Raw genomic sequence first — 10,669 nt, forward strand, 5'->3', positions numbered from 1 at the left:
CTCCCTTATCTTACCTCATTTGCACTCACTCTATATAGACTTTTTTGGTTTTCTTTTTTTCTACTGTATTATTGACTATGTTTTGTTTATTCCATGTGTAACTCTGTGTTGTTGTATGTGTCGAATTGCTATGCTTTACCTTGGCCAGGTCGCAGTTGCAAATGAGAACTTGTTCTCAACTAGCCTACCTGGTTAAATAAAGGTAAAATAAAAAAGGGGAGGACAGCTCATAATAATGGCTGGAACGGAGTAAATGGAATGGCATCAAACACATGGAAACAATGTGTTTGATGTATTTGATACCGTTCCTCTAATACCGCTCCAGCCATTACCACTAGCCGACCTCACCGTTTAAGGTGCCACCGACCTCCTGTGCACTACACACTGACATCCCCACTCTGACAGTTAGCTCGTTTTCATCCGCTGTTGTAAATCACAACTATAGTGTGTTCTGTCAACCTCTGATCCCTCTCATTCCCCCACAAAGACAAATGCAAGTCCATAGGTCAATGGTATCACGGTATTATCTAGTTTGTTAATTACGTCAGTGTAACCCAATTGCCCCCTGGTACACGTCCGTTCTTCTTTATTTCTTCATTGAAGAGGTGGCCACATTCACATTTGGCCAAAGTGCAGGGATGACTGTCTCTTATCTGTACTAGATATCATATCAGCTCATATCACCTGTATTCATTTAGCACGCCATGACATGATGGGTTAAACGGGTTTAGCCCTTCATAGCATAAAGGCGCGGGCACATTTCACTCACCCGAGCATGACATCACCGTAGCAGTCACTTAGTTGAAAGAATGCTACAGTGGGAGACGCTGTGCAATAGGAATGTAATCATGAAGTTTTAATCGAACGCTATCAGGCATTGAAAATAACATTGCACTGATCCCGTGACTTACTACTATGTCGTTGAGACCTTGTCGATTCTAAAATGGAAATATGCGCTATTGTGGGATATCCGATTGATTATGTGAGATTGAGCCTGGAATGATGTTGTTTAAAATAATAAGTAGGTCCATGTCATTTTGCCATAAAAGTTCAATAAAGTTGACCAATTTAGTTAGATAGCAGTTTAATTAATGCTTATGAAATAGACAGCTCATTGGTTCAACTTTTTCTGTACAATTTTCGACCAAACGTTTGTGTTGTGAGACCACGCAATCTGTGCGTCTCCGCATGACTGCGTTCTGATGTTTTCTCTGGCCTTTTCCACTCTGGTCCGCTGGAGTTAGGAATGTCACGTCGATAACCTTTTGATCTGGATTCACACAAAAATGTGATGCGAAGCAGAGGAGAGGCTTGTCCGTAGCACTTGAAACTAAAAAAACAGGATTAAAAAACTACACTCAAACTCAAGAAATGTACCTTGATTGCGAAGATTGTTTTGCTCAAATAAATTTGAGCATATTTTAGTCGCATTTAGTCGCTATAGAAATGTAATTTAATATACAAATAATTTCCACATGGACTGGTCTTGTTATTCGTTTCTAAATATGGTACAAAATTGGAAAGGTGTGGGACCATGATACAACGACAGTGCTCGTCAAATTATGTCTTGCAGGGAGGCTCACTCACAGGTCTGTAATGCTTCATTCGATTGAGCAGCATTGGAAAGCCACCCTGTATTTTCTAGGACCCACCTTAATTGGGGAGAACGGGCTTGGGGTAATGGCGGGTGGTTTCCACGTGTTTGATGCCATTCCATTCGCTCCGTTCCAGCCATTATTACGAGCCGTCCTCCCCTCAGCAACCTCTACTTACGTGCACGAATAGTTTGCTCTGAGCGACTAAGAAAAATGACACCAAGTACAGTGATGTTGTGGAATTAACATGCCATTTAATAATTGGATAATAACAATAAGCTGCAGCAGTCATCCGTAACCGACCTTTACTAGCCTATACGATCATATAGGCCTATTGATATTAATATTATGAAAATTGATCATCATAAAACGTAATCATAACAATCATTTTTTATAATTTCCTATTGAGACATTGTAATTGAAAATACTCTTTCGAGTCTTCAACGTTGTTGACCATGTTGTGGACAAAGGCAAAATAGGTGGAATAGGTGAAAATCCTAATGTCATGGGCCTATCGCCTTCATATACTGTATGTCCGACAATATTTTCAGCATTATGTTTTATAAAACAAAAAAGTTTCAACTTGTTATTTTTTGCAGGCGCCTATGTTCAACACGATTGTCTCAACATGTTAGTAGAAAACAGGTCTAATGAAAAGACGACTTATCTTTTATGAACAAATACACAATTAAAGCTTAATCAAGTGATTAATACGAAGCTGTTTGAGCTTATGGTTATGATTTCATGCTAAATAGTTCTGCTACTATCCTTAGGCTATACAATAATAACGATAGGCCTATATAGACTTATTTCGATTAAGATATCCTTGAGAATAATAGATTTAATCGGTTTACTGCGACATGTATTTTCGTGATTACATTATTTTTGATTTAAAAAAAGTAAAAACATACCTTGAAGAATCAGCATTGGCGGAAGTTGGTCATCCAAAGTGACTGTAATAATAATAATAATAATAATAAAAGCTTAATAAATATATATGTGGAAACTATTGTTGCATATCAGAATAACAATTCAAAGTTTCAGTCTGTCATCTTTACATTTTCAATAGAAAATAAGTTAATTAGTGAATTCTAACATTGTAATAAAGTTGTCATGGGTCCTTTTACACAACTTTTAAACGCATTTGTAAGCTCTTATTTGTAAGCTCGCAGCTGTACAAGGCCACTTCAGAAATGGTAGGTCAACTTCGATTGAATTTATTTTTTAAAGGAAACTGGACATATTCTGTTAAATTAGTTAGCCCAACATCTCATGTAAATACATGATATCTCTGAAAACTCAATACAGAGTGTGAACTTTGAACCTATTTTAGAATTAGACTAGTTTGTGGGCTAATTTTGATGAAGAAAATAATAAGCCGATCAAGGAACCTACGTGATTCAGGATAGTAAAATAATTAGTTATGTAGCTGTAAAATCTATGTTTGTAGAAATCTGCAATTAGTCCTGAATAAAATTATTTTAATATTAACATTTCCAAACAATGCTTTAAGCATTTAACTTAAGTTCATATTGATTGAAATGTCATTTTTGCCATCGATAGCCTACCATTTTTTGTGACGTTTTACACAACAATTTCTGATGCAAGGTCTGTTTGTGCTATGCGTGGACACGGGACATTATGCGTCTCGTTTATGTATGCATGTATTCAGTGAAGGCCTGAACTTTGACCTTTTTAAAGGCAACAAGAGGAACAACGAAACTGTAGAAATAGGTTCGCTGGCCATGAGTTTCCAAAATGAACATTTACAGTACAGAACTCCTTAAACAGAATCAAAGGAAAGAGAAATAAAAGAAACGAGACAACGGTGAGATTCTATAGAATTTGAGCAGGACAAAGCGAGCCCCCGAGTGCTGCTCCAGGACGGGCGCTTGGAGAGAGAGACCTGCGGATGACCCCGGAGAGATGGAAGCTCATCTACGGCTCCTGACAGGCTGACCCACGCCTTTCGAGAATTAATTTGGCCCTGAACTCGGGGTGAACCTGGGCCTGGGGAGAGCGAAGCTGGCAATCCGGGGCTGTTTGAGGCAGGGGCCTGGGCAAACCAATCCGCCTGTGTAAATATTGAAGCAGTCCGTCAGAGGGTCGTGGATGAAATGGAACTGCCAAGTCTGCGTAAACTTTGGAGAAGAGATGAGGCCACGAGAGAGCGCTTGGAAAAAAAACTTTGTCAAACTCGTTTCCTCAACCCCCCCTCCCCCTCCCCCCCATGTTGTCAGCACCCTCCAGAACTCAATCCCTAACACCTTAAATAACGCTTCCCCCCGGACTCACCTGTCCACTGCGGGCGCGTCCTGTTAGCTCAGAGAGGCTAAATTGGGCATTCTAATTGCATGGCAAATTTAGACCGGGCTATCTCGCGATTCTTGCTTTGGGTGGAGGGGGGTGAGGGTTGAGATTCTTTCAGGGTGAACTCATCGGGTTACCCCCTGACTCCTGATTTTTCCTTCCATAACTCATCTCAAGTTCAGGAGGCTGAGGTTTCAGCAAATATTGTTTTCGTCTTTGATGTAGTATTTGAATTTGAGGAGAGTATGTGAGCCTGACATGAGTTGAAACGGGGAAGAAACTTAAGGCAAATGGTTAATAGTTCAATAGTTCAGGGCTCCACTTTACAGATAATCAAAATAGGTCACCTAGAGAAACATGGAAATGTCTTAAATTCTTTGTTATCAAAATAATTTGGCCTATTGGCCTACTATTATATTAAGGTTTATCTGAAAGGTTTATACCAGCATCATTCATAGGAATTGTGGGTTTTTGGGCCTATACCAGGGGTCTCCAGCCTTTTCTAGCATGACAGCTACTTAAAAATGTCTCTTTTTTTCTAGCTTTCAAATAGGCACATTCTTCTCCTCTCCCCTGCAACTCTTCCACAGGTCCTTAGCGTACAAGATAAAGTAGTGCAATGTGTTCTGTCAAAATACCTGGTAAAATAAGAGTTAATTAACAACTCTATAAATTATGTTTTCTGAGTTTTATTTATCTTGGTTTTAGATGGTTTTGTTTTTCAACTCTCAAAATTACAATTGTTCATAGAGAAACAACGAAACATGATGTTCTGAGTCCATGTCAATGCTTAAATCACACCTGAAGACCTTTTTTTTTATCTGGAAGAAAACTGCGGCAGTAGCGTAGTGGTTTCGGTCAGTAACCGAAAGGTTGCTGGATCGAATCCCTGAGCTGACAAGGTCAAAAGCTGTCGTTCTGCCCATGAACAAGGCAGTTAACCCACTGTTCCCCGGTAGGCCGTCATTGTAAATAAGAATTTGTTCTTAACTGACTTGCCTAGTTAAATAAAGGTTTAAAAAAAAACATTTTGCATTAGTAGTGTAATTCCCCCTTAATTGCGCATCTGGCCCTTTTAATTGTGCCTCTAGCTAGTGAGGAATGTGCCATCTAATGTGCCGGTCTAGCTATGGTTCTGCACTGCTGCTGCTCATTTCATGAGAAAGTGTGCAAATAACAAATAATAGACACATTATATACTTCTGCCAGGTAAGTCTACTTTGGGGTTAACATATAATTGAGAAGGTTTTCGGGAAAGCATTTCTGTCAACCCACAAGACGGTTATCACATCAACTGGTGTCTGATACTAGTGAGATTTGTTTACGACTGTTTGTGGTGAAACACGTGAACATTGCATGTACTTTCAGAATTGTTCGGTGAGCTACTCATAGGTGGGCTGCGAGCTTTGGACAACTCGGCATACCATAGTCGGACTATAGCTTCTTCGTCATTTTGTGACGATGTGCACGGCACTGCGGGGATCAGCGGCCGGATCAAAGCTCTGCAGAGGGAACACAGGACAAACGCCCAAACAGCAGGCTTGAAATTAACATCAACTGCACCACAGATGGTCACAAGGGCACGTCATTGCCACTGTGTGGATCCACAGTGCTATCATGCACGATTTTATGTTGCGTTATAATTTATGTATTACAATGGAGTCTGTCCTTTAATGTAAGTTATTGTGATCTTACTCTCCACAAAACGTTATGGCCTCTCTAAAAGTTTACTTTAAAAGCAATAGTTGGTGCATTGTCTATAAAAACTCCTATATCACCCATTTTGCGGAATGACTAGCCTACTTATGTAACTAATTAAGAAATAATATAACCATGCTGTTATAGTTGTCAACCATGAAAGAAGCTCAGCAACTGTCCGACAAACCCCCCACCATCATTAGATGTAGGTTTAAGTCTTTTATCAGTTGAGAGGTTTAAGTCATTGTTTAATAGGTTAAGTGGACGCATTGAATTGATGCTGCAGCGGTTCGTTTTAGGGCTACTAGAGTTTACATCCGTACCTTTTAAGGCCACTGTGTGTGTGTGTGTGTGTGTGTGTGTGTGTGTGTGTGTGTGTGTGTGTGTGTGTGTGTGTGTGTGTGTGTGTGTGTGTGTGTGTGTGTGTGTGTGTGTGTGTGTGTGTGTGTGTGAGAGAGAGGGGGGGGGGGGGGATTGGATGGACAGCAGCCTTTCACCAAACCCCAGTGGCAGAGACGAGCTGATGATTGAGCTTGACACACACAGTCAAAAAAGAACCCCCACATTCCTATTTAAATGTACCTGCTAATCAATGGTCTGTGTTTAAAATAGCCAAACATTGTCACTAATTCAACTTTCCAACGTTTTTTTTTATTACAAATATAGTGGTCTGTATTACCACAATATTGTGGCATACCTGCATGGTACTAATAATTGAAATAGCATATATTCTGTTCTATGTATACCTAATTATCATACACCTGGCTTCTTATCAGAAGATTGTTTGGTGAACAGCCTTGCCGTGGGCTAATGGCGTTGTACATAACTCTAGGCTGGCCGTCTACACCTGTATATGACTCTATTTTATTCCCAGTTGAAGTCTGTTTTAGTCTTCACCTGCTATAGGGTGATGCATGGGGACAGTGGTGTCCTAGCTATAGATGAGACCGAGATACAGACGCTCCTTGATAGGCCTGAACATGGACAAACAACACTGCACGCTAAAGAATGAGTTTTTTTTCTCGTGAGTTTACCTCATCAAGGGTGTGTTTCGGAGAACGTTAAAAACCGTGCAAAGTTCGTACCAGTTTGTTTCGAGCCTATACGGAGAGTGTGAGGTAGAGAGCGACTTGGGGAGAGGAGAGTATGTTTACATGTTTAGATATCCCAGAGGCGTCCATGGGTAAAAAGGTCAGTGTGTGCCACCCGGAATGCACCGCAACATTCCACACCCCACGCAGAGTGCAGGGCAACACTATTGGGCTTGTAGGGCTAGTTTCGTAAGTTCCACGGGGGTCAAACCAAGGGTAGGCTTACTGTACGCAGTAATACCATTGAAATACTTTAGAATCTGTACGTCACTTGTGTGATGTACTAGCTATCACATTTTGGGACAAAACTCATTCAAAAGGAATCGACCATCAAAATCGACCAACAAATAGGCTATAGGCTACTCTAGGCCCAGGTTCATGCCTCATGGAATATACTTTTTTTTTTTTACAATCAAGATAATCATTAAGAACAATTATAAATGCACGTATCTGCCATGAATTATAATACAACTAACAACAAAATCTGCAATATCTTATTTTTTATTTGAGGTAGACAGAGATGAACCAGCATTGATTGAGATCCTTTCCAAAAAAACATGTAAACCAGACATTAACTAATATAACTCAGTCGGTCTGCACATACAAATAATACAATCCACTCCTATTGCCTTGACATCGAAATGTAGGCCTAACCGTAGTAAATAAAACTAACTTCAGAATACCCTGTTTTTCGCAAGACACTAGCCTATTATCAAAACCTTTGACTCCATACTGGAAAAGTTACAGCCTATTTATCCAAAAAGGCCCAATTCAAAAGGAAATTGTCGAGTTGGTTTCACTCAGGCAGGTGTTGAACGTTGCAATAAACTTTCCTTGTAGTTGTATGACATGATAAACGTTTTCTATCCTCTGGCCATTTAATAATATAAATACTCCCTCTAATCATCGTTCGTCATTTTGGAAAACGTCATCTTGCGTGAACCACTCCCTGTGCAGGTTTAGTTCACGTCTGCTATTTAGACAATAACAATAGGCTATACAGACACGTGTTAACATTACTAGACTGAATTTCATTGGGTAATCCACCGGCTCGTGTTGAAATTAGTAATTTTACTGTATATTTCAATTAAAGAACATCCGCCAAGTCAAGAACACAACTTCCCGTGTAAAGGAATACCCTGTAATTCTATAGTGCAAAGAGTCAGTAACACATGAACCCTTTCTACATAACTTACTGACGGTAAAGTTGCTTCATGTCAAAACCTCTATACAAATAAGAAGAACCAAAAAAATACATTCCGAAAAAACACTACAAAATAGAAACAAATTCAACAATACTATAATGTTTTGCCAAGAGGCTCCCTGTATAAACATTGTTATAAGGCTCGCTTTGAGATTTGTAAACATGCAAAAGTGCATCACTCCAATAGTCGTGGGTATGAAGATTTACGACCCTTTACATCCAAACAGATTTTGTGGGGTGGAAAGAAACGTCTAGTCTAGAAAGCTGTTGCGCACTTCCTCCACATTTGTGCTTTTGTCACCTCGTTTTTTTTCTCTCTCGAAATGTGCGTTTCGAAGTAATTATTTGAGTTTAAATCATATTTTTTTTTAAACTCCTCTTACAGACGTGTAGCATAACAAGACGAATAGTCTATTCAAGCATGTATAGGAATGTTTTGACTTATTATCAATCAAACAACTTTTTTTTTTTCACATTCGAGATCCTCACTTTGAAGTTCAGTGCCTGCAAGTTGCAGTTTATTTGGTCCGTTAGGTCTCCGAGCTGGGAGACGCACCAGGAGATATGGAGCTGGAATGGTCCGAGTTGTCTTCCAGGTCTTTGGAGGAACCCGTGCTAGAGGCCGGGGCCAGGCCCTCTTTCTCGCGCTTCTTCTGTTTCATCCTGCGGTTCTGGAACCAGATTTTCACCTGCGTTTCGTTGAGCTCGAGGGTGGCGGCGATTTCCACGCGCCTGGCCCGCGTCAAGTACTTGCTGAAGTGGAACTCCTTCTCGAGCTCGGTCAACTGTTTGGTTGTAAAGTTGGTGCGGATGGTGTTCTGAGGTCCCATTCCATAGTCAGCCACTTTGGCTGGGGGGAAAAAAGAGAAAGAGGGGGAGAAACGCATTACAATGTGGAATAGATTGTATGCCTACAAATATGAAAATTGTATGTGTAAAATATGAAAATTGTCCCGTCTTTGAAGTCATATTAAATTCACCAATCCATCGTTCTATTGTTAAGCCCATAAAGGGAAAAAAGTGCGACTTGACATCACTACCGCATAAATCATTCTTAATGATTAAAATATTTATTTGGAATAAAGATTGAATAATGACATACTAAAGGGGTCATCAATTACGCACCCAACCATTTCAAGTCCCAAACTGTTGACTACTGTATATAGGCCAGTTCACAGACTCAACCTCCTACTTCTTTACCCATTATTCACTCCTGAAGAATGAAATAAAGCTGCCCCACGTTGGGGGAGATATAAACGCATATGATACGTGTAATTCCATATTCCCGACCGTAACATTTTACGATCTTTGACCACAGCAGTAGGCCTACTGAGTGAGGTTGAAACGTGGTTCGGTGCACTCAATTCAGACCGGCCAAGCATGGCGAGGAAGGAAAGGCTGGGGAATACAATGGAGACCAACAAAAACGAGAACTGGGACAAGTTAATTAAAGACAACAGAGTTGGGGCACTTCCTAGGGCGTAAGAAAGCACGTCTGCTCGATGCATTAGTGCACGGGCTGAGTAGACGGGGAGAAAATAACACATCAGGCAAATCTACCAGAGTCATGTCTGGTCAGAGATACCACTATGACCCGGAATGGTGCTGAGAAATCCCCATAGGTTGTGGATCAGCGATGGTGGAGTGAGGCAACACTATCCTCAGTCCTCAGTCATGTATGTATTTTATGGGCTGGAGAGTGCATCTGCATTTCCATATCACATCCATTAGCCTACCTGAGCGGTGGGTCGACATGTTTGGGGCACCTGGTTGACTTGTAATGAACTTTGAATTACCTTATCTGACAAAAACCTTTCGATTTCGTGCATGGGTCAGTGTGATTAGTTTTTTTTTGGACTCTCCCATCTCACCTGTTTTAGGGGGGTTCCTCTTGACTTTCATCCAGTCGAAAGTCTTTCCTTGTGGTGTTTGCTCTGCGTCCTTCTCCCTCTCCTGTGAGGCCGAAATGTCAACATAGGTGCTCTGCAAATAACCCCGCTGGTGGTCCTGGCCCTCGCAGCCGTGGTGCTGGTACTGTGCCGCGGGGACAGCCCCCTGCGCCCCGCAGTATGCCCCGGCCAGAGAGCCGTAGTTGGGGCCTACATTGGAGGCGGAAAGGCCCGATGATTGATAGTACATCCCTTCCTGCTCGTTGATAAAGTACTGTGGGTGTCCATAGTCCGGGTTTGCGCACGCCTGCGCCCCATATCCCGCAGTACCTGTACTGCCATATGGAAGAACCATGCTGGCATGATGCGGCTGGGGCTGATGTTGATGCGCGTAGCTACTGCTCTGGTGCTGATGTTGAGCCACAACCGCCTGGGCGCTGCCCCCCATGTAAAGCCGTCCATCACCGTTATAGCTGTCACTTGTTGTGCCGGAGCCCGAGTGAAGAGGGGCCGGGAAGCCTTGGTCCAAGTGGTGGTATCCGGACTTGGGTGAGTAGGCGTTCGTCCCACGGTTACAAATTGAGTACTCTAAGAAAGAGTTCATTCTAGAATTCTCCATGTGCAAATTGATGACGGAGGGTCAACCTGCGTTTCGGGGGATTCCTCCTACCCTGCAACCTCTCGGTATGTCATGTGGAAGAGAAAAAAAAGAAGAGCTCACCTCCCTGAGCAGTCACCCTGGGATTCCCTGTAACACTTTTTGAACCTCAGCTGCTGGTCACGTGTGCGGTCACGGCGCCAATGGTGAGGGGGACCTCCAGAAGTTTGTCAGCGCACTGCGATCATCGATCACGTAGCTGACATTTGCATGACAAAGCCACT

General features: G+C 41.8%; 1 protein-coding gene across 1 annotated transcript; it reads right to left on the minus strand.

Moving 5' to 3' along the window:
• Positions 1 to 7,185: 7,185 nt before the first annotated feature.
• Positions 7,186 to 10,669, minus strand: LOC139564912 (homeobox protein Hox-B1-like). The gene is made up of 2 exons (XM_071384812.1): positions 9,770 to 10,669; positions 7,186 to 8,748 (listed from the first exon to the last, which is right to left on the minus strand). The coding sequence occupies exons 1-2, from the start codon at positions 10,404 to 10,406 to the stop codon at positions 8,429 to 8,431; spliced, it is 957 nt and encodes a 318-aa protein (XP_071240913.1). The 5' UTR covers positions 10,407 to 10,669; the 3' UTR covers positions 7,186 to 8,428.

Source organism: Salvelinus alpinus, chromosome 36 (assembly GCF_045679555.1).
Source record: "Salvelinus alpinus chromosome 36, SLU_Salpinus.1, whole genome shotgun sequence".
Classification (NCBI taxonomy): Eukaryota; Metazoa; Chordata; class Actinopteri; order Salmoniformes; family Salmonidae; genus Salvelinus; species Salvelinus alpinus.